This window comes from Hermetia illucens, chromosome 6, assembly GCF_905115235.1.
Source record: "Hermetia illucens chromosome 6, iHerIll2.2.curated.20191125, whole genome shotgun sequence".
Taxonomy (NCBI): Eukaryota; Metazoa; Arthropoda; class Insecta; order Diptera; family Stratiomyidae; genus Hermetia; species Hermetia illucens.
Genome location: NC_051854.1, coordinates 86,065,061 through 86,088,789, shown reverse-complemented (window position 1 = coordinate 86,088,789; position 23,729 = coordinate 86,065,061). Strand labels below are relative to the sequence as shown.

The 23,729-nt window shown below is 43.4% G+C and overlaps 3 protein-coding genes across 4 annotated transcripts; all 3 read left to right on the top strand.

Annotated features, from left to right (window-relative positions):
• The first annotated feature begins 7,591 nt into the window (after nt 1–7,591).
• On the top strand, nt 7,592–8,719 carry LOC119659607. The gene is made up of 2 exons (XM_038067778.1): nt 7,592–7,679; nt 7,854–8,719. The coding sequence occupies exons 1-2, from the start codon at nt 7,643–7,645 to the stop codon at nt 8,585–8,587; spliced, it is 771 nt and encodes a 256-aa protein (XP_037923706.1). The 5' UTR covers nt 7,592–7,642; the 3' UTR covers nt 8,588–8,719.
• Nucleotides 8,720–14,739: 6,020 nt separating this feature from the next.
• LOC119659635 lies at nt 14,740–16,214 on the top strand. 2 transcript variants are annotated; one of them, XM_038067834.1, is made up of 2 exons: nt 14,740–14,830; nt 14,887–16,214. In XM_038067834.1, exons 1-2 carry the CDS (start codon nt 14,791–14,793, stop codon nt 16,131–16,133), a joined length of 1,287 nt encoding a protein of 428 aa, XP_037923762.1. In that variant the 5' UTR covers nt 14,740–14,790; the 3' UTR covers nt 16,134–16,214. The 2 variants fall into 2 exon arrangements, with proteins under 2 accessions (XP_037923762.1, XP_037923763.1); XM_038067835.1 differs by having other exon boundaries at nt 14,742–14,830; nt 14,890–16,214.
• Nucleotides 16,215–22,273: 6,059 nt separating this feature from the next.
• LOC119659623 lies at nt 22,274–23,513 on the top strand. The gene is made up of 2 exons (XM_038067823.1): nt 22,274–22,380; nt 22,545–23,513. Exons 1-2 carry the CDS (start codon nt 22,341–22,343, stop codon nt 23,345–23,347), a joined length of 843 nt encoding a protein of 280 aa, XP_037923751.1. The 5' UTR covers nt 22,274–22,340; the 3' UTR covers nt 23,348–23,513.
• The last annotated feature ends 216 nt before the right edge of the window (nt 23,514–23,729 follow it).

Below are 23,729 nucleotides of genomic sequence, written 5' to 3'. Positions count from 1 at the left end.
ATTGGTAGGACCATGCTAACACTAGATGCCTTAATCAGCCATGTTTTAAATGCTGCTTGAAGTTCAACCCCGCATCTGTCATCATTCCCAGGTATTTGTTTGGTGGTTTAGGAATGACGATATAGTTCCCCATTCTGATGCGAGCAGTAATTTCCTTCCGGCGCTTCGTCATAAGTACTACCTCCGCTTTGTTCACTGCGAGTGCAACACCTACACCTCTTAGCCACTTCCTTATAGCAGCACCAACATTTTTCCTATAATGTCCAATATACATATAGGTCTGTAGAAAGATGGTCCTCTTATAGAGCCTTGTGGAATTTCCATACCCCAAGAAAGATTCCATCCACCAAGCATCCTTCTAACAACTCCATAAAAATTCCCGCTCTCCACTTAACAGCTACCTTGAGGGCTTTGTTTAATATACCTTCAAGGCGCGGTGCTTTAACGCTACATCTAAAGGTCTCTTAGTGCTCTACATCTAAAGGTCTCTTAGTGCTTTTACCGCTACTACGATCCTGTAGACGCTTCTCCATCAGTCATAATAAAAGAGAATTTTTTATTACCCTGGTGATTTCAGAAGTGTATACCGCATCACGGAAGAACTTGCATGTGGTTGTAAATCTTTTGATGGTCCTCTGGAGAATGTTAATGGCCGATTTTTCATCTACGATGACGAACAGCTGAAGAGGTGGAAGGAAGCACTCCATTACAGATTTAAACCTTGTCACATCCGCTGAAGTTCCTTTTGTTGTGGATGAAATGGCTAATCACCGTAACATGCAGATATAAACTGTACTTCCACGGAAAAGAAGAATCATCCCGGCCATCAATGCACTCGAAGTAAAGTCGCAGGGCTCGAAAGTTTCCCCGCAGAGTTATTTATCGCTACTCTTGCAAGTTCTACAGATGTGCTTTTTCCATTCGTACGGAAATCCTGGGAATTCGAAACCTTTCCCAGAGAGTGGAAGAAGAGGATAATTGTTAAGATTCCAAAGAAGTACAAGCGTTTAGAGTAAGGCAATCAGAGAAATAGTCGCAAAGATAATAGCTAAAATAACACTGGAACGCATCAGAACTTGATCAACTGAGTGGAACACGAGCAAAACCAATGTTCTCAGTCTGACAGATCATCGCACCCTCTCTGTCTGTATTAATGGGTAGATTAGCGAAAGCTTCGATCAATTTGTATATTTAAGAAGCGTAGTTTGGGCCAACGGTAGCCATAGCCTTGTCTAAAATCTGAAAACGTCGCACCTGTCTGCGGCGTATCATCGAAGTACGCTGGTCTGATACTATTTCAAACGAAGGAAGCAGAAATGGCAGTGAATAGGTCGCACACTAAGGAAGAACGGCAATCGTATTGCTGTCTGCGCCATGCAGTGGAACCGACTCTTCCAGAATGACTGGGTTCGCCCCAAGAGCATTTGACACAGATCAGTAGAGGAGGGAGTTGGGGGAGTTGAAACGCGGACCGGGTACAATGATGCGTAGGTGTGGTTAGCGCGCAATACTCCACCAAAGGGTGAGTAATAACTATATCTGACGGTGAGTACATGAAATGCAAAACTGACTCTTTTCCATTCAACGCCCGATTAGGGTCGCAACGGTAGCAAGCAGGGTTGTGTAGACTATGTAACTGGTGTCTTCCGTCTCAAGAGCGAAGGTGGTAGCTCCGAGTGCAAAATAGAAAGAAAACGATGATCTCCCCCGATCTGAAATTAAATTTATCCAGAAAGCTTTCATTGAATTTCTGCGGACAACTCATCCGCTTCATCGATTATTCCCAAATATTATTAATCATTGGGAATACAATTCCCTATAGTACGTTTCATGAGAAGAACATAACCCTGTGATGTTATATATATCGTTGGCCTTTAGCTCTGTAAATTACACGATAGTTCATCCAAACTAACCTTACTTAATATTCTCCTATCACTGCCTTGTAATGGCTTGCCTCCAACCGCTCTAAACGTTCATGCAGTTTTTTCTTTTGATGGTCACATATCTCGCCCCCCCCCCCCTTCTAGTCTCCCACAAGGATCCATTTTGGGTCTGCTATTATTTCCATCCCTCATCGACGACTTTCCTTTTCTCCTCACTTGCTGTTGGTAGTTTTGCGTCATAGCATTGAGCTTATTTTCCTCTACATCTTCACCTAATAGACTGTATGTCCCTACAGTGGAATTTATCCACTGTGGATCACTGGCGCTATATTAATGATTTAACCCTAAACTTCAGCCAACGCCCCACAATATTCTACTCTTTTAAATAATCTCATACTCTCTACTTTCCTTGTCTCCCCACATCGATTTATTATCATCTCTGAGCTTCATCCACGTCTTCACCGTAACTGGCTTCACACTACGCACCTCCCTAACGTTGACTCTGTCAAACCCTCCTTAACACTATTTAACCCGTGTCACTCCGTGATCTGGTCCCCCGCTGGCTATGATTGTCTTGCCCTTGCCCCACTCCGTTAAGAAAAACTTTGACTGTGTGGACTATCTTACCCATTTCCACTTTTTTACCCTCGCCTAACCAAACATGCGGAAAGCCTTCTTCAATATGTATTCCTTCGTTAAACTTTCTACCGGCCTGATGGACCTCTGCCTCTACTGACATCATCTACTAGATGGACTTCTATAGCTCACGTGGGACATAAATTTTCGGGGTGGTCTTCGCGGAGCTGAGATTTTATTTCCACTTTTCGATTCCGAAGCTATGTTAACGCTACAACACTCCTCAGTTTGTTCCATTAGGCTCTTCCTCCGACTATAGTTTTAAGCATACGCTTATAAGCGTTCTCAGTCAAATTTAGGAGCTCGTATTTAACCTTTTATTCTTTTATTATTCGAAATAGGTTTTTGACATATTTTTCGTATGTTGCAAAGTTCAATACACAATTACAAGAAATTACTCTTACTATAACTCCGAGATATTAGAAATAATACTGATTTCCGTATGTAACTGTTTTCTTTCTGCACGAAAATCTTTCCTTTCACCGTGACTGCCAACCAACTATTTTTTTACTTCTATCTGACGTTTTTCGTCACCTACTCTGTTCTTCACTCTTGTAGCGAGTTCTGAACTGAGTAGAGCGCCGGTGACGTCATCTGTCCGCTGGTATTCGCGACATTCGAAATAAATTTCAAATGCCACGAATCCTGCCGCACCACACGCTAAGCTTTCTACTTCTCCACCTAGTTACAATATTTAACTGGATTTCCTTCCTATTTTGCCCTTTTCGAATGAATGATAAATAGACGACAAAGGGCACTGCAACTTCTGAATGAATATCCCATTGCTGGGTTGAAAAGAAATGAATATCTGACAAAATTGGCAAACAAATTAAAGGTTTGCTTTGCAGCGAAACACTGTGGATAAAAGGTATCTAATAAATAGCTATAATGGAAACAAGTAAAACCGCACCGTATCGGAAAATAGTACACAACATAGTGGAGTGAAAGTATGTACACATATATTACACTAGTCCTTTACTATTATATATTGCTAATACCACTCTCAATTCGTATCTGCAGCAGCAACTTAACTTTCTTTCATTAGATGCAACCCAAATCTTACCCACTATTATCCATTTAGCACCTCTTTACTTTATTTGAAAGGTGTGGTCCCAAATCCACATTAGACTCGGATTACAGAACTTGTTAGTTATACATTTCAAAGTTTGTAGCGTTCAAAAGTTGAAATAGCACTGGCACACTCTGATTTTTGAATTATATTCTACTCGCCGAATATTATGCAAACCATTGAAACTAAACATTTTTTTTGTAAATTTAATTAATAACGGCTCCTAAGGGTAAGCAAAGTATTCAATTTAAGATTTAATTTCTTACGGTAAAATATTAAAAATAATTAATAACTCCGCCAAAGCCGGTCCCAAGCCCGGTTGCGAAAGGAGGAGGGATGGATAGCTTCAGTCTGAATGGCTGTACGCCACCGCAGCGTCTCAGGGGCTAGGTCAGGAAAGTGCAGCAACTTCGCAGTCTTGCAGATTACTCGCTGAGGAAGCTATCCCCACACCTGGCAGTTAGGTATAAAATGCAAATCCATATATGACAAGGAGAAGAAATTTAAGGTCCGCTACGTATAACCGGCGGGAGTCGTCTGACTTGATGACAGGGTCGGGCTCCCGACAGCACGGCGTCGAAACCATTAGTTGTGGGGCAGTTCGACGTCTAGGCGCCATGACGACCAGGAGCACAGCTCCACCTGCTGCAGCTGTTTCGCCACAATCTGTGGCGACCACTTCAGCAGGTTCGCGTAGGCAGCGAATGAAATGGACTGAAGAGATGAACCTCTTCATCATCCACTCCTACTACGAAATAACGGCAGGGGCGGGTACAACATCTTACCGCCCCTTGTTGCACCAGAGATTTATCGAGCGTTTCCCGCAATTCGCGCACGTGACTGTGCAGCGAGTCGCAGACCAGTACCGCTTTATTACTCGCAGCGACACAATCCCCGGCCTTGGATATGGATTCTTTGCATAGACCAGGTATTTCCAGGCTCTATGCATCTCCAGCAACTCCGGGAATTCTATCTCAAATCAATGATGAGATTGCATTTCGGCAGTGTGCTGATATGTCGCTGCCGCAACTACAATCACTTGTGTATTGTGGTGCAGTTACGGCTATCAGATTGCACAGTCAGAAGATTCGCTTTCGTGTTATTGGTTTGAGTGACCATAGAGATCCACCATGGAAAATTCGTCTGGAACGTCGGCGGGGCTCACTAAGGCAGGACATTGCTAGACTGATTCAGATCAGCACTGGCAATGCCAGCAGACGAGTGGGAAATAAAGTGCAGAGGGTTTACCGGAACTATGCCATTGTGGGCATGCAGGGACCAAGCCATACAGGAATGTATGAGGCAATCCACAGGTCTTAAGCTGCTATGCTCTTCCAAGACTGACGTTGGCAGAATTCGAGGACATGCTGGACAGATTGGTGTTGTGGATCTGCCTTTTGTTTGTCCTTCATTAGCTCGTGATATGTCCTGGAACATCAGTGAACAGTACTCCCATAGTCATCACCAGGCAATACTCTTTGACCTGAAGACCAGATCAAGCGGTTGGAAATCTGCTCGTCCAAAAATGAGCAGAACTTCAGGTTGATCTGCGATCGCAAAACGTTCTGAGTTTGTTCCCTCAGAAGAACACAAGGAGTTACAGTCTACATACGTCTTTAGATGTGGCTATAATACCCCCAGTAACGAAGAAAAAAGTACCGGAAATTTGCGGTTAAGTCGAGGCAGATATATTCATAGAGTTGTTCGAAGCATGCTTGGCGCAGGGAATCTTTCCTTAGACATGGAAAAAACAAAGGTTGATGTTGTTGCCTAAAACTGGTAAGCCGCCTGATGAACCATCTTCCTATAGGCCTATATGTTTATTGGACACTATGGGCAAAATATTGGAGAGAATAATCTACAACAGATTGCTCCCGGCTGTAGAAAGTCTGGGAGGCTTATCAGGCCGACAATTCGGCTTCCGTACGGACAAATCAACGGGCGACGCCATTAAACTGGTCACTGGTTTAGCTGAAAATTCGATGCACGGAACGGGTGGCACTAGCAAGTTGTGCTGTGATTAGCGTTGACGTACAAAATGCATTCAACTCGGCCAATTGGAACCTTATAAGGGGGTTATTGGCGGCGATTGGTGTACCAAGTTACTTAACTGCGCTAGTCGACAGCTACTTAACAGAGCTCTGGTACGACACAGACAATGGAACCAAAGAATACATTGTCTCCGCGGGTGTTCCACAGGGTTCTGTGCCGAGACCCCTATTGTGAAACATCATGTATAATGATGTCCTCAATGTCTCAGTTGCTAGCAAGGCCACAATAGTGGGTTACGCCAATAACATAGCATTGATTGTTGTTGCAAAAGATCTGGCGGATGTGGAATTGTATTCATCCGAAGCATTCACTGCCATAAAGAAGTAGCTGAAAGATGCAGGTCTTACACTCTCGGAGGATAAAACAGAGGCGGTGCTTATCTCGAAGCAGCGTAAGGAAACTACTGCTCGTATCAGAATGGGGAATAGATGTGAGGCTGAATTCAGAACAGCACTTACAAAATGTTTGCAACAAGGCGTGTTGGAGGCCCGCGATGCACTCCTAGACTGCTTATAGCTAGAGTGGTGAGTTCTATACTGCCCATACCCTAAGAGTGTGCTGTGATTATAGAACAATCTCGAACGAAGTGGCCTATGCAATAGCCAGAGTGATGCCGTTCGATATTTTGGCCGATGAGATGGCACGTATCTATGATGGACCCGATTCTTCCTCTCATTTCCAAATGAAAAACGCAGAAAGGAAGAAATCCTTAAGCAGGTGGCAGCAACGGTGGGGACACGCAAAAAAGGGTCGATGGACCCACAGTTTGATTCTCAGAATCAAGGTGTGGAAGCAGAGAACGCTTGGTGAGATAAACTATGATCTCACGCAGTTTCCCACGAACCATGGCGGTTACCGTAAATACCTCTATAGGTTTAAGCTGGACAGCTGACCCAACTCCGGTATTCCGGAGGACCTGGAGCATGTTTTTTCCATTGTCCTAGATTCGCTGAGGAAAGGCAGTGCCTAGAGGAGACATTGGGAGGAACACTAGCACCGGAAAATATAATTGGAAAAATGCCAAGAGATCTGGAATGCAGTGAACGCCATGGTAAGGTGAATTCAGTGCAGATTAAGGGAGGCACAGGAAGCGAATGCAATCGATGGGCGATGGAAGAGGCTAGGGCCATGTCCACCCCGCGACGAAATACTTTGTGGTGGTTCGGCGGGGAAGAGGACAGAAGTTAGGGGGCGGCTTTAGTGAGTAAAAATCCCACACGCTGGAACATGTGTACCAGTGTCTTCGGGAAAAAAAGACAGACAGACATTGCAACATATTGTTAAGGAAATTGTTGCCGCAAACAGAAAGGCGGGCTGAGGATTCCCTGTCCCACTATTATGATATTATAAGAACCTCCTTTTATGTGACATAACTTTTTAAAGAAGGTGTCCGCCACAAGTTGGGATTGGAAGGGGGGACCTTGCCCTTTCCTCTCCATACCCTGGATAATTCAACCTTTGTTAAAATCTCTACTGTTGTGTATATTATTAGATGCTATCACGGATCGTGTGGAATTAAGTTAGCACAATGGAACAGTTTTGACCAACTCTTTCTGAACGATATTGCTTAAAGTCACCACTAATTGTTCTAGCAGGATAATTGTCCGACCATAAATATTTGAATCCGAAATCGAATTTTGTTTTTCATTTCCATGTATTATATGGTTTCGTTCCGAGAAATCCAAAGAAAACAATAGAAAAACTAGGGAAATGCAGTAAAAACTAATAAACACCGTCAGCATACCTCATCACTTAATATGCATACATATGTATAACCCACTTTACAATGATAACCAATCGCGAATGATCTTTTTTATCGCGCTGCAAATTAACCTGAAATGTAACATCTATCAAATATTCATTTCACACCTTGCAACAAAGTCCCATTTACGAAATGAATATTGCAAAAGCATTAAAAGTTATATAAATTCGTGGTATCAACTCAAAATATAATCAATTCTCATTTAGCTTCGGAACCCGTAGATAAGAGGGAGTCTTCATCATGCGTGTATCTTTTATCTTACTAGTAGCGGTTGTAGGTGAGAATTCAAAGAACCACAAAAAAATCAAATTTTACGAAGCCAAGCAATACCAAATTGATAGTGTTGTACTTAGGTCCATCCTACATCACTTTTCGGTACAAAATTATTTTTTTCTTAAAGCAAGTTTGGTGCATTTTCTATTATAATCCTTTAACAATTCATATGTTGCAGGCCTTATTCATTGTGACTGTAAAAAGATTCAGAAAACACCAAGAAGATACGACCGTGATGTTGTCCACATTGATTCTGACTATCATTATAAAGAGCTTGGTTTCAGCGCGGGAAGTGGATTAAGGTCAATCGCTCAAGGATCGGCAAACAATGCTCACATTTCCGTGGCTAAGCAAAATGCTGCGGTCCAACAGGCAGTCTACATTGCCAAAAGCACCTTAGCACAACAAGCCACCCAAGCAGCTGCAACAGCCCATGCTGCATTAGCGGCTAAGGAAATTCTTCTACATGGATTCGAGGAAGAGGTCACGAATGCCCATCATGCTCTCGAGGCCGAAATCAAGCACTATCAACTAGCAAAGAATTTTGCAGATGCAGCCAAAGAGGCTACAGAGGCCGCAGAAAAACATTTTGCCTTGTTATCTTCTGCCCTGAGTAATGCCAATACAGCCATTGAACACTCCAAAGCGACCGAAGAACAAGCAGGAGCTGAACTCGTCTCACAGGTATCTATGGTGGATAAGGCAAAATCGCGTCTATCAGCAGCAATCAGCCGTCTGCAGAAGGCTCAAGTTGAGTTCGAAGCAACGAAGGAAGCGGTCAACAAAGCCTCAGCGGCGGCTCACGAAGCTCATGAAAACGCCTCCAACGCGGCTGATGTTGCCACACATGCCTTGTTAGCAAACGCAGGTGAGTTACATCTCTCTAGTACGGAGAACTCATTAAAAGCATAGAAAGTATCTAGTCTGCATTGCCATAAACATTCAATACTTTAAGATAGATTAAAATAACGTTAATCACCTGTGTCACTGTTAGGAACTTAATATTCTGTTTGAATAAATTTAAATAAAATTTACATAAATTAATATATGAAGCAGGAGCATCGACTTATGTAACTCACATAGGTCACATTTGCATATATGAGAGAAAACGAAATTTTCATTGCAAATAAATAACAATCAGATGTCAAGGTTAAGCTTCAATCACATAAGAAGAGCGCTGCAATCTTATCGACAGATGATGATAAATATAATATAATATGTTGACCAAGGACAAGGGTTTATGATAATCTACATGTCATGAAGATAAAAAATCTGCTACCTTATTTGTTCTTTTATTATAATTGACTATGTAAGGCTCTTTAGGAAGAGGTTTAATTTTCAACCCCATTAATTTTGAACTCCACCCTTAAAGAAATTGTGAAAAACCGCAGGAGGTCTTTTCTTTCCAACTCCCTTATTTAAAAAGTGATGGTATTACAAAAGGGTTTTTTTTTAAATCTGAGGACCTCCTGCTTCTCTCTCTCTCTGCAACACTTTCAACCAACATTTTATCGGGATTGAAGATGGAGGGGGGAGCGTGCTGGTCCCAAGCCCAGATAAAGTAGGAGGATTTGAGACAAAATACTTTGCACTATCCTCAGCAAAACAAAAATAAAATAATTAGAAAGACATAAATAAAGTATGTCTGGAGTTATCTCATTATGCTAAATCCTACCTGATCTCTGTTGGTGACAGGTCCTGCGACAGGCCGACTAAGGAAATGCCATCTTTGAGGGTTTCCCACAAGCACTGCCGACATTTGGAGCAATTCCACCTGTCAATGCCACTAAAGTTGAGCAAGCAATAAAACGAATGAAATCGGTGAAAGCAACATGACCTGAAGACATCGTATCTGAGGTCTGGAGCTGGGACTCAACACTGCCGCTCAGTGAGTTCGTCAATCGAATTATTCAGGAAAGTAGAAGGAAAGTAGTTCCAATATGGAAAAAGAAAGGTAGTCCAGCAGAATGTTACCGTCCGATCCGGTTGCTATACCATACCATGAAAATTTTCGAACGCATTCTTGACCGTATTCGCGAAATCATTGTCAAGATGGATGGTGTGGAAGCGCTTGGTCAACCTAGGAAATACGCCAACTTCCTTTATTGCGTGCTATGCACCGGAACGCATTTACAAACATATCAAATCGGTGTAAAACACTAACCGTTGCGGTATAGCGCTTACTATACATTCGATTCGTCGGGGTCACCATTTTAGAAATTTTTTTTTAAATAATTGAGCGCGGTCCACAAACATACGTGAACCCCTCCAGACGGAACCACTTTTAACTAAATTGACCACGTGTTGATTAAACACCGCCGCACCTCAGCCTTGATGAATGCCAGAACATTTAGAGGGGCCAATATAGACTCGGATCACCATCTCGTTGGCATAGTGCTCCGGACTCGAATTACAACACCAACTACAATCCCCTCTGACAATCAGGTGAGAGATATAGAGGTATCACGTTGCTGAGTACCATCTATAAAATATTCTCTGTATCTTGCTAGGCCGAATAGCCCCATACGCTCAGAACATCACTGGCCCATACCAAAGAGCCTTCACTCGAAGCAAATCAACAACGGATCAGATTTTCTCTCTAAGGCAAGCGAAGGAAAAACTATTGGAATATGGACATCAGTTGCGCCATCTTTTCAACGAATTTAAAGTCGCCTATCACAGCATGTTTTTTTTTTGGGATAGCGCAGGTGAATGCATTTACGCACACAGTGTTGGACTCCCGATTCGGTACGTTGTCGGACTACCAACTAAACACCTCCTTATCGTCAGAGAGCTAACCTGGAACCGTTTGTCACATTACTTCGGCCTAGTCCCCGAACTCTCCCGCCTTGCGGAGCCTACAGATCGGGGAATTCCTTTCACCAACGGTAGGGAAGAGGAGGAAGGGAACTGTCAGTTCAATGAACCCGCTGCAATCCGGCTCCTCCACCGGTCGGGTTCTATCTTCTTAGCAACGAGAAGGGACCGAACGTAATGGGCAACACGGTTCCACCTGTCAGCAGTCCTCAGCATCTCTTCGACAATGTTGTCTGGAGAGAGATCCCCCGTTTTTAAATAGAGCTGCTGACGAACCCCATCAAACCTTCCACAAGGAAAAAAAGTGTGGTGGGCGACGTCCACAACTCCATTGCAAAACACACAATCCGGAAAACTTAAGACTGAAAACTTCCATGCCAACGTATAAATTGGGTAAGGAAATAGTCAGTCTCACTATGCTTCCGATTCAGCCACGCACCTAAGTTGCCGATGAGCCGCACAGTCCATCTGCCTCTAGTTTCATTTTGCCGCGAGAGCTACCACTCGTCAAGAGTGCATTTCTGTTCTTCGCGACGAACCACCTCCCTTGGCTCATCTCCCTTGCGCTTGTATATGGCCTGACGCTCCTTAGCAAGAAGGGCAACGGGGATCACTCCCGCGATCACCATCACGGCCGGTTCAGAGACAGTGCGGTACGCAGACGCCACCCGCAAAGCTCCCCGTCTCTGTACTTGCGCGAGCCGTTTACGATATACCTCCTTGTTAGGAGCGCCAGCCCATACCTCTGCGCCATAGAGCAGGACAAACTGTGTTGAACTCATCAGGAGACGTCGCCTGCTAGACGTAGAACCCCCAATGTTTGCCATTAGCCTACTTAACGCCAAAACTCCAGCCGCAGCCTTGTTCGCTGCTGCTTTGATTTGCTCAGAAAAGCTCATCTTTGAGTCAAAAGTCAACCCGAGGTACTTCACCGCTGATTTCGACTCGATTATCGATTCGCCGAAAGATATGGGATGCAGGGTCGGAATTCTCTTTTTATTCGCGATGACTACTTCGGTTTTGAGTAGTGTAGTAGTGTAGTGTAGTGTAGTGTAGTAGTAGTGACCCGTCGCATCAATATGCCGAGTCTGCTTTGCGCCTGTTCGACAAGCGCTGCGACATCATTTGCATAGCTTACCAGGCGCGACTCTTCTGGCACGTCGAGTTTAAGTAGACTGTCATAGGTAACGTTCCAGAGCTCCGGCCCTAGGATGGATCCCTGTGCTACCCCCAACGTGACCTCCATCCACCTTTGACCCTCTAGTGTTTCATAGAGCAGGGAGCGGTCCCTCAGATAGTCCCTCAATATCCGTAAGAGATAGTTCGGTACGTTAAAAGTATTGTCTAGTGTGCCTAGAATGAATAAAAGCAACAGGATCAATCTCGAGACCATTCAACATCAACGACGGTCTAAGACAAGGGGATGCCCTATAATGTGCCCTCTTCAACCTGACCCTGGAGAAAGTGATTCGCCATGCCGATGTAAATGCGAGAGGCACCATCCTCTTCAAGTCCACCCAACTACTGGCCTATGCTAACGATATCGACATCATGGGAAGAACGACCCGAAATATACAGTCTACCTTCATCCAGATCAAGCAGCCGGCGCGAGATCTATGGCTGCACATTAATGAAGGCAAGACGAAGTACATGGTGACAACGTGGCAAAGTGGCAACGTCAGCACCAAAAACCAAAGAACCAACAACATCAAATCGCACTGGTCAAACGAAAGCAATAAAGATAGGAGACTACAACTTTGAGACCGTTGAAAATTTCTCCTATCTAGGGTCGAAAATCACAACCGATAACAGCTATGATGATGAAATCCGCGCACGGTTGTTGTCAGCCAACAGAGCCTATTTCAGCTTACAAAAACTATTCCGCTCGAAATGTGACCATACAAGGCAATGATCTTGCCAGTCCTCATGTATTCCTCGGGGACTTGGGTTCTTAGCACAAAAACAGCGAACTCTTGGCTGCGTTCGAGGGAAGAATTATCCGAATAATTTTTAGCCTCCTACATGAGGATGGATGATTCCGTAGCCTACATAACGACGAAATCTATGAGCGATACCAAGACCGTCTGGTTGTGGATAAAATCCGACTCAACCAGTTGCGGTGGGGATAATCCAGCCCGGAAAGTGTATAAGGGCAATATCTATGGTAGAAAAAGAAGACGAGGCAGACCCTGCCTAAGATGGAACGATGAATTCCTTTATTGCTTCTAGAGATATCGAATTGGTGGACCTCGACGCAAAACCGGGATGTCTGGAGTTTCTTATTAAGGCAGACCTAGACCCAATGTCGGTTATTGCGCCGTTGATGATGATCAGGACTTTTGCGTTGAATTGCGTCTATTTTTTTCAAATTCCTCTTATATAATTCTGAATTCACTACTTTCTCTAGAATTAAGACAAAATTTCCCACTTAATAATATTCTGGTCAAAACACAGTTAATTAAAGTATTAAACTTCGCGGTGCTATGATATACTCTGCAATATATGAGCCAGTCGCGCATACGGTTAAATCGAGAGAGAGAGAGAGAGTTGTCACTCTGCGCCGGCCTTCTGTCAGGCCGTCAGTTGTGTCAGCGCCAGTTGAATGGGTCGACAAAGGCAAATTCACCACGCGATGCACTCGTAGTTCGTGCCTCCAATGTGCCGCCACCCTCCCGACCATCAATACACTCAAACGGAGTGCAGCCACTGGGCTCAAAGGTCTCCCTAAATATTAAATATTATTAAGTTAAATATTCATCGCTGCAGCTACAATTCCCACTAGGACCTTTTCCAGAGAGTAGAGGAATTGGATGATCGTTAAGATTGCAAAAGAAAGGCATCCGATTTGAGCGTGACAATTTCAGGAGTATCTGCGTATCCCCTGTCTTCACAAAGATAATAGGGTGAAGACTGTATCTGGCATACTCTATGCAGGAGGACCATTCCGGAGAAATTAATTATAGTTATTATCAGAGCGACATATCATGGTGCAAAATGTCACATGCTGCATTAAGGGATCTCGGAGGAATTTAAGGTCCAAAGCAGAACCTTCCAGGACTGCATCTTATCACCGATATTATTCCTTCTTGTTGTCGGTGACGTTCGTAATGTTACCTTGTGTGGAGGACGTGGAGGGGTTCAACTATGCGGCTGACATTTTTTTACTCCCTCACCAGATCATGGGTCCTTGTCAAATGGCTCTGAATTTGAAAAGAGAGGCAAATAGAGTCATACTTAAGATAAATACCAATAAAACCAAAGTGCTCAGTCTGACAGATCATCCCACTCTCCATATCTGCATTAATGGGTAGAGCATTGAAGGTGCCGATCAATTCGTATTTCTAGGAAGCGTATAAATGCAAGTTGAGACCAGCATCATGGTGCTATTTAGTAAAAAACGAAAAAATAGCGAATTTTTGACAAAGCAATGAAGGAAGATAGGGAAACCTAAAAGGAAGCTGTTCTCCTCTCCCCGTCAAGAAAAAGGAAATCAAATGTCACGACAAAGAAAACCATAGAGGCAACCATACTCGTAGATGTCGACCTCATAAAAGTAAGATGATCCACCTGAACAAAAGATATCTTTTCGGTACGTGAACAATATATCTAATTTTTCTCAACCTCTCGTTTCGGATCGTTTAGGAGTTCACAGAAAGATCCAACTTGAGTGAACTAGTTCCGATATCATTATAAAAGAAGCAAATGCAGCTCATAGAAAACTTTCTCCTTCTGGGGGAACCAGGTCCAATTACGCACTGCGAATGGTCGCATCTTTCTCCACTTCTGCAACGGCTCCGTGCATTATAACCGATCATTTTCAACCGCTACTTCCTTCGGATTGAAGGTGGAAAATTATTGCTTGACGATGAGGATAGTGATGGATACCATCGATGGACAGTTAACCGAAAACATAAAAGACGTCTCAACTTCTAACTTTACAGTGGATGCAGCTTCAGCATACCTGCACGAATAATTTAAGATCCAGGTTGTATGATTTGCATTACCTTGGGCTAAATAAAAGGTTCCAAAAGGAGCTATCTATTTGTATAGTTTTGAAAATATCTAACTCCACATAAAGAATTCATATGACTACGAGAATTTACAAAATAGTTGGTTGCACTCCAACAAATTTTGGGGAAATGCCTTTCATTTCAGTTATATAATGCACCAGGCTACAATCTGAAGCTCCAAATTTGCTGATCATAGTATAAATTGGATTGACCCGCGATGATAGTATCAATCAAGAAGCGTCAATTGGCCGTTACTGGTGGCTCGCTTTACTAACCAGTTGTCACACTATGAATATTTATTTGATATTTTTCCTGGTCCCATTATGCGGTAATGTAACAGATTTATAGTCGAAACTTTTCGTTAATTTGTTTATCTTTTTTCAGTAGTTATTCATTCCACAGCAGCTCGTCGAGCCCATGGGAAACGATATGACCACAATAGTGAAACGGGAAACTTTGAAAATGTTCAGGCGAATGACCGTGGAGATGAATTTCATCAACTATCTGATGAGACTAGTGCAGATCAGATTCATTTACAAGAAGATGCTGCTTCCGGAGGGTATCAAAAAAGCAATCCTGAACTAGGCGATCACGTCACGGAAGATGCGGCTACAACTGCGGACACCACACTAGAAGAAAATGATCAAAAAGACGTCGAAGCAAGTCTACCACAAAGTCATACTATCGTAAGGAAATATGGATCTTTAGCAAATGTTCCCGCACAGCAAATGGGATATGGCTTCAAATTTAGCTCTGTTATCCCGCAAGACATTCGATACACTTATGACAAGGAAGTTCCCATACCACAACCTGAAGGATTGAGTGGAAATGAAGAGGACGCAAGTTCACAGTTCCCAGCTCAACACTTGGAAGGTCTGGCACAAGAAGCTGAAATTCAATATGACCAGGCTCCGCCAGAAGTGGATGGCAATGATCAGGTGTCAGAAGTGAGTATTCATAGAACGGACTCGGACGATAGTCATGATGAAGAAGGTTACAGCATAGGAAGCGGTTTGAGGTCCATTGCTCAAGGATCTGCCCACCAAGCCCATTCGGCGGTCGTTAGCCAAAACATTGCAGCTCAGCAAGCCGCCTTTATAGCGAAGAGCACTTTGGCTCAGTCCGCTATTCAATCGGCAGCAACAGCCATTGCTGCACTTGCCGGAAAGGAAGTTCTATTTCACAGTCTTGAAAGGCAAACAGAGAACGCTCGAAATGCTCTCAATCACGAAATCAGTCAACTGCAGTTAACAAAAAAGACAGCAGCGTCGGCCAGACATGCTGCACAAAAGGCTGCATACCATGTGTCTGTTTTGGTAGCTGCTCTGAACAATGCTCAACAAGCATCTGAGCGGTCAGAAGAGAATGCCAAGGCAGCTGCAGCTGAACTTGCTTCACAAACAACCATGGTTGGTGAAGCGAAAGGTCGTTTGGATACTATCACAGGGAAACTGAGGGCAGCTCACATTGACTTTGAAGCTACTAAGAAAGCTGCTAGTGAAGCCTCAGCCGCTGCAGAGGAGGCCCAGCGCAATGCCCTCGTGCTAGGAGAGCAAGCTTCTCTTGTACTTCACCCGCGAACCGTAGTAGTAGACCCGCATTATCACATCCCTGCGTATGCAATACATTAGTCGTGACTTCGTTAGGATAGGATTTATTTATGTAGATTTAAGGCAAATTGTTGTTACTTGTTATACTATGTTCAATTAATAAATTGTTATACAATTTGTTATCACTAAAAGCGAGTTCTAGAGAACTTCTCGAGAAACGTCCATCATCTCGCCCGTAGTGGTTGACGTTATCTTTCAATACACACTAATCTGGCGTTCTCCCTGCCCGTGGAATATCGCAAAGGTAGACTCGGGAGATTCACCGCAGCCATTGGTACAGGTACAGTTGTGCTGGGAGACATTTTGTGCGGTGGTGATAGACTCCGCAGCGCTATAAACAAGAGCAAAGCTTACTACTGGCAGAGCCTAGTCGACGAAATGAATGGATTTCCGAGAGTCTCAGTTATAAACTGGTCACCCGAAAAATCGGTTATTTGCGAAAACCTTGTTCACTTAATGCCGAACTGCATTGATCAGCAGAGGGAAAGAAGACTCTGAGCTGCCCTTTGCGTACCGACCACTTTAGTATACTTGACACGACCTGAAAGGTGCTCACTGAACCGATACTTATTGCCGAAGATTCACAGTACTCCTCGCTAGTGAGGAAGTGTATCTGAACCAGCAGCTCCCGATTTCACCAGAAGATTTTGTCCAGAAGGGTTCCGATTTTTTAAAAAAGGATGGACTCCTATGTTCCTTGGACAGAATCTTACTTAATTTCGTAGATTTTCCAGTGCTTTCAATGTTCTGACAATAATCCAATCCGAACTGCCTCCTGGCAGTCTTGATGACAGAATTGTACTTTTTCAGGCAGTCCTTGTATGGCTGCCAATATTATTGCATGTAGCAGATGTCGAGCATCTCCCGGTTCAGCTTCCTGAGGTTGGACAGGTCTGCATTCCACCACGATAGCAATGTCTTCTTGTTATAATACATTGACTTTGAAGGCCGTTTCAAATGCCTTTTCCAAAGCAGTATGTCTGTCTTGTCAATCTTATCAATTTGCACCCTGGAGAGTTTGTTCTTGACCAAACTTGCTCCAGGCGATTTTCCTGGGTCGCTACACGGATTGAGGACCCCTGCGGCTGGATTTAGACTGAAAAGTGTCCAACTCTGATCTGAGAAGATTCTCTGATCAGACACTGTCCAGTTCTCTACCTTACAAATCCTATTGTCGGTAAGTAGGCTAATGGCAAGGACCTCTTCTTAATTGTCAAAGTTGTTCGAACTGGGAAAATGGAAGATTGATGTACTATGACTGATTGATCTGCGTTAATAACAAAATCAAAGAATGAACCACCTCGTTTGTTGATTTCTGAGCTGCGCTAAAGTCCCGGTATGCTGTAACATGGAGCCCACAGACCACCTCAGAGGAATCGAAACATGAGAAGAGTACTCCTGTTCACCTTTGCTGTTGAAGAAATGCTCAGTGATCATCTCTGACAGCCTAGCCTCAACACTCGTCCATACCTACGGCACCAGTTTGCCGTTAGGGGATAGTAATTCCGCCGCATGTAAGTAACTCCTGACCACGTCGCTGAAATGTCTCGTAGTTCGTGCTTCGTCGGCCAGCTGTTGCTGCTTACCTGTTTGTGCTGCCGTTCAACCTCGTCTTGAGATCGAATAGTTTTAAAGTGGGTGGGCTTCGTCTTTTACTAGTCCCCCAAGGTATTTGTTGTTGTATTCTTCATCAATCGCCTGGTATTTAGCAAGGTCCTTTACAGCCCGCTCGCCGACAGTACCGGTTTCCTAATTTTTCACAATCTTGCTCAGAATATATGTGGCCTTCTGGTACTGGCTCTCCAGAGGACCTCCTCTTCTTCACTGATTTCCAGTGAGTAACACCCAACATGAACGGTATCGGGTTAGGAGTACAATGGCTGGTACTCGCTTTCCAAGTTGAAAACCACTACCCCATCCGCCACCTCGTTACCAGAGGTCCGATGATGCGCTTGATATCACCATCTCTTCTTCTCCTGTCATCGGTTTTGTATTTGTTTGTTCAATTGGGATCCATGTCTTGGTCCCACGAATAGTCCGGGAAAAATGTTCACCCTGACTAGTCAACCACCAGGCTAAGGGTCTTATTTGAAATTTAAGGTGCCCAAAGTATTCAGAATCCGCATACTAGAAATCAAACACCAGAATGATCAGGCAACCCTAAGCGTATGCCGTTCTACGTTGGCTTAAGATTATGTTAACACCTTTTCCAGCGCAGGAAAAATCATCCCCGAGCTGTTGCTTTGGTTCATCCCAGTTGCAATAGCCTACTCCTAGCCCGACCCTACATACTCTTGGCCCTTTCGAAGACGATTTCCAGCGGCCACCGCGAGGAGGTCGTGTGAAGGCTTGTTGAATTTTTCAACCTTAATCTAAAGCATAATCAAACCTTTATGCTTTATGCCTATCCGGTTTTCCTAGCGTCCTAACAAAGCAACTTGTTCAGAAATGGAATCATCGCCTCATGTAATACGGTTTCAAACTGAGTCTGAATAAAACAGAATTTTTCAAGACTGGTGCCAATGAAACTGCCACTATCATTGTCGGTGGCGTTCCACAACTGGTACTCTTTATAATCGACGCAGCAACGAATGCTTGAAATCCAAAATTGACCGCAAGCTCGTTAGTCCCGCCACTCTCTGTAGTTCTGAGTGTAGGTCGACTATAAAAGGCAATTAACAGCGCCTTGTTGCCATGCCATGATTACATCCGAAATGAGAATATCCGCGACCCATATGACCAAAACGGTAAAACGGTTCCATGGTAGAACCGAGAACTGCAAAGACTCAGGAAATCAACCAGACTTCTTCTAAATCGTGCTGCAAAAGCAAAAAAAAAGACTGGTTAAACTTCCGAAACTCACAGCGTGAGTATAAGAGGATCGTAAAACGTTCGAAACGAGACTCTGGAAGATGAAAGGGAGATTTTAATGCTGTGCAGAGTCCTTAATAAGGATGAGTCGGCCAGGTTGGACTCTCTTAGAAAACCGGATGATACTTTCACTAACTCCAGAGTTGAGTCTATACAGACTCTCTTGAAAGTACATCACCCGGGAGAACCACTCTCAGAAGTGAGTGGAAACCTTTCAACACGAAAGTGTTGCAATTTGGAATCGGGACACTGCGAGAGAGGTTGTTACCAATGAACATTGGTATCATTTGGAAGGAAGGTATGGAGCACTTAGAGCAACTTATAAGAAATATTCTCCGTGGATGTCTTGCTCTGGGCTACATGCCTTCCTCTTGGGAGAAGGTTAAGGTGGCCTTCATACCGAAACCTGGGAAAGATAACTATCCAAATCAAAAAACTTTAGGCAAACCAACTTAACATCATTTTCACTGAAATGTCTGCAGAGACTGGTTGAGCATCACATTCGCGAGAAAGCGCTAAGATCGCATCCATTAATTGAAAACCAACTTGCTAACCAACGTGGAAAATCCTGTGAGTCTGCTCTTCATTCTTTGGTTTCAAAGATAGAAGACGCAACTCTGTAAGACGAATACGCGATGGATGTGGTCGTGGACATTGAAGGGGCTTTTGACTGTGCGCCCTTCCAAAAGCTCTACGAGGCTGGCAGAGAGCATGGTGTACTTTAATTAAGTGGTTCTACGCTATGCTAACGCAGAGATTGCTGTGTGGTGAAGTGGGTGTTGATCGCTACCTAACAAAGGAAGCGACGAAAGGCTGTCCTCGAGGAGCTGTGCTAACGCCACTTCCGTGGAGTATGTTGATCGACTCACTACTATGCGAACTGCAAAATCTGCCAATATACGGTTAAACTTATGTGGATGACGTGGTTATGCTAGCGCGCCATTGATTTGATTGAGAGTTGGTGTCTCAGGCGTGGACTTTCAGGAAATCCAAATAACACTACAATGATATTATTTACAAAAAGGAGAAAACTGAATGGTATTTGCCTTCCAGAGATGAGGGGTACAACCCTTCAACTCCAAAGAAGTGAAATCTCTTATTCTAGACGAGAAACTTCTTTGTAACAAACATGTAGAGGCAAAGATGAAACGAGCCCTCGTAGCTTATGGACTGTGTAGGCGGATCTTCGCCTCGACATGGGGGACTTAGGCCTCAGGTAATAATATGGATATATGTTGCTGTCATTAAGCTGATGTTAGCTCATGCATCCGTAATGTGGTGGGTTAAGGTGAAACAAAAAAAAATTTCGCCCTCCAAAGAACTGAGTGTCTAGGTATCACCGGTGCCATGAGCACAATATCCGGCCCAGCTCTGAATGCATTAATCAATTTGGCCTTGCCCTTGAATTGCAATAAGAGCAGCTCGTAGACTAATTCTTCTTCTTCTTTTTCTTCAGCCTTTGTCCCGTTCACCGATGGCTCAAGAACACAACAGGGTTCTGGAGCAGAAGTCTACCTATCGAATAAAAACGGGAAGTGGACTTTTCTCTGGGACAATACACAAAGGTGTTTCAGGTTGAAGTGTATGGGATCCTAAGGGCGGCAACCTGGATGAGCGGTTGAACGTCAGGCGCATCGCAGTCTGTAGCGATAGTCGAGCGGCATTGAGGGCTTTGAGCAGTCCTTTGATCACTCCAAAAATCGTTCAGGAATGTAGATTAGATTCAATACGGTGAAACTACTCTAAGTACCTGGTCATTGTGGTCTGGAGGATGATGAAATCTCGAACGATTTAGCAAAATCCAATCCAATTTCTCTCATGCCCGGACCGGAACTAGCAATTGAAGTGTCAGTAGCATTAGCTCATGCAGCTTTCACAAACTGGGAACAAACTTCCCATAATGACAGGTTGGTGGGCCTTATTGCTGCTCAAAACCCCAAACCTTTTTTGCCAGAACCGAACATGCGTAAACCAAAGTTTATCCTGTCAAAAAGTAGGAAGACTTGCAGAATATTGTGGGCATTCTGGCTGACCGTAATTCACTAACTGGACATATGTTCAGAATAGGAATTCTCCAAGATGATACCTGCACTTAGGAAGCGAAATCCATGGAACATTTTCTATGTGACTGCCCAGCCTATGGACGCAGGTTTTTGGTACTGATGTGCTACAACTGCAACGGGTAGTATCACACCCACTAACGGAAATCCTGCGATACATAAACGAATCCGGAATATTCCGTTAGACGGGGTAATCGAGTACAATGGATCAGTAGGGTCTGAGTGCTCAGAGACTTTGCCTCTCCCCACCTCAAACACCCACGATAAGCTGGATGATGATTTGAAAACGTCGCGACTCCATCGAGATTTGGCCTTTCATGGAGCGAAATGACGAAACTGAGCAAGACGAGCCGACCCCGCTTTTGAACAGGACAAAGACTGAAAGACAAGAAGAAGCGAAGATTCATCACAAAGGAGCATTTACATGGGACTAGATTGCAGAGATCAGAATGGGTATTGGGACTAACCAACAATTGTACTTAGTGAATCACTGGAAGATAGCAAAACTTTTTGACTCCCAGCATGGTATCCTTTTGAATTTCCTGATGACTTGCAATTCCGCCACAGCATAACGGCTAACGGTCATGCCTGTTAATCCAGGATATTCTTAAAAAGTCTTCTTATTAAACTACCACTGGCCATACTATGACAACCTTTTTCAGCGTTGAAAACCAACTTATGCTAAGATTGTAGCTTTGATATTTCTTCGTTTAGTAAAAGACTTCCCTTTTTTTCTTAAAAAATTACTTGAAAGCTTCAAAATCAATTCAATTGAAAGGCATTATGAATATGCATTTTTAATGGCAACGAACAGGTGTAACACACATAATGAACACTTTCTCGCGAATGAAAACAAAAAAAAAGATAAACAAAACAAAGATACTTTAAACATCTAAAATCGATCGATGCAAGCATTTAAATTTGCGAAGATTCAAATAACAATATTCAGATTGATTTGATACATTTTGCATCGCAAAACTTTATATAATTCAACCTTTATTTCTGTAACAATTAATGGAGAGACCGCATGTTCGTCCGTATGCTGACCCAAGAAAAAGTCGCCAAATGCTAGTTACATAAGGATCTGATTTTCCAACTTGCTATCATCTGAAGAAAAAACTCTTCTGCATTTTATCAACCCAGAAACACATATCCGAATTCCCAGTTGACTTGGGTTCGGCATCTGTATAATTATTGGAGACAATTTCCGTGGGTATAAATAACAGTGGAGGAAGCGTCTGAAGCAACATTCAACAGTTCCATTTGACTATCAACATAATCACGTAACAGTACTGATATGAAGCTGCTATTTTACATATTCTCTGTAACACTTTTTGGTAAATCGAATTCAGATTCAGAATCCATTTGAATATTTTATTGTTTAACCTTGCCTAAGTGTAGAAAAAGGTCCGCTAGCACCACCTTAATCCTAGGCAGAAAAGTACCAAAAGAAAGGTTTTAGGCTTACTGCAAACCACATTGATTTTTTTTATTTTCGCAGCTTCTTCACATGCGACCAGTGATTGGAGACCCATAAAGCGATATGCCGAAGTAGAGATTGAAACCGCTAACCAAGGCGGAGACGGAATATACTACCAGCCCACTGATGCTGATCTAATAGAAGAAAGTTACGTAGGCTACAGTATTGGAAGTGGCTTACGGTCCATAGCCCAAGGTTCTGCAGACAAAGCCCAGTCTGCTGTTGTTAGCCAGCGAACAGCTGGCAATCAGGCTGCTTTCGTCGCTAAAAATTCACTAGCTCACTCTGCTATACAAGCTGCAGCCACAGCCCATGCTGCTCTCGCTGGCAAAGAAGTTCTATTCAAGAATCTACAAAGTCAGACCGATAAAGCTCATCACATCCTTGAAGCAGAAATCTCCCAACTCGAGCTCGCCAAGAAAGCTGCATCGAATGCAGAAGAATCCGCCCAACATGCTAAGAACCACATATCTGTCCTCACAGCTGCTCTCAATAGCGCCAAACTAGTTTCAGAGCAAACCAAAAAAGCAGCAGACGAAGCAGCCGCAGAATTGGCCTCACAATCGGCTATGATCGGCGAAAGCAAATCCACATTAAAGGCTTTGGAGAACCAACTGCACGCAGCTCGGATTGACTATGAAGGCACAAAACAGGCCGCTGAAAAGGCCACATTAGCTGCTCAGCAAGCCCAAAAGAATGTTTTAATCGCTGGTCATGAAGTTTCGAACAGTATTGCAGCACAGGAAGGCTACCATCAAGAAGTTGATATTCATCAAACCTCGAATATAGACCTACATAGTAAGCGCGAAGTAAAAAAGAATTAATTGTTTTTTAGATGTTAGCATTTAAGCCCATTATCATTAATTGTTATTTATATAAAAGCACCATAACCGCCAAATGTTGACTACATGATTAGTTTTAGACCCCAAAGGATCCTATCAGAATTAAGGGCCACCAAAAATAAATAAAGACAAGTGTGTTGTGTCTCTATGTCTTCTTTCTTTTTTCACTTAAAAAGGGAAAGCTTTTTGGAACCATTCGAGATGTAATACGTTTTCTATATATAATATGTAATATTATTAACATTAACTCCGCCATGTTATTGACATAGTATGTTGGTCCCAAAGCCAGATAAAAGATAAGGAGTAAAATAAAAACAAATTTGCTGAGATCAGTAACAAAAAAAACGTATAGTTGCACTGCGCT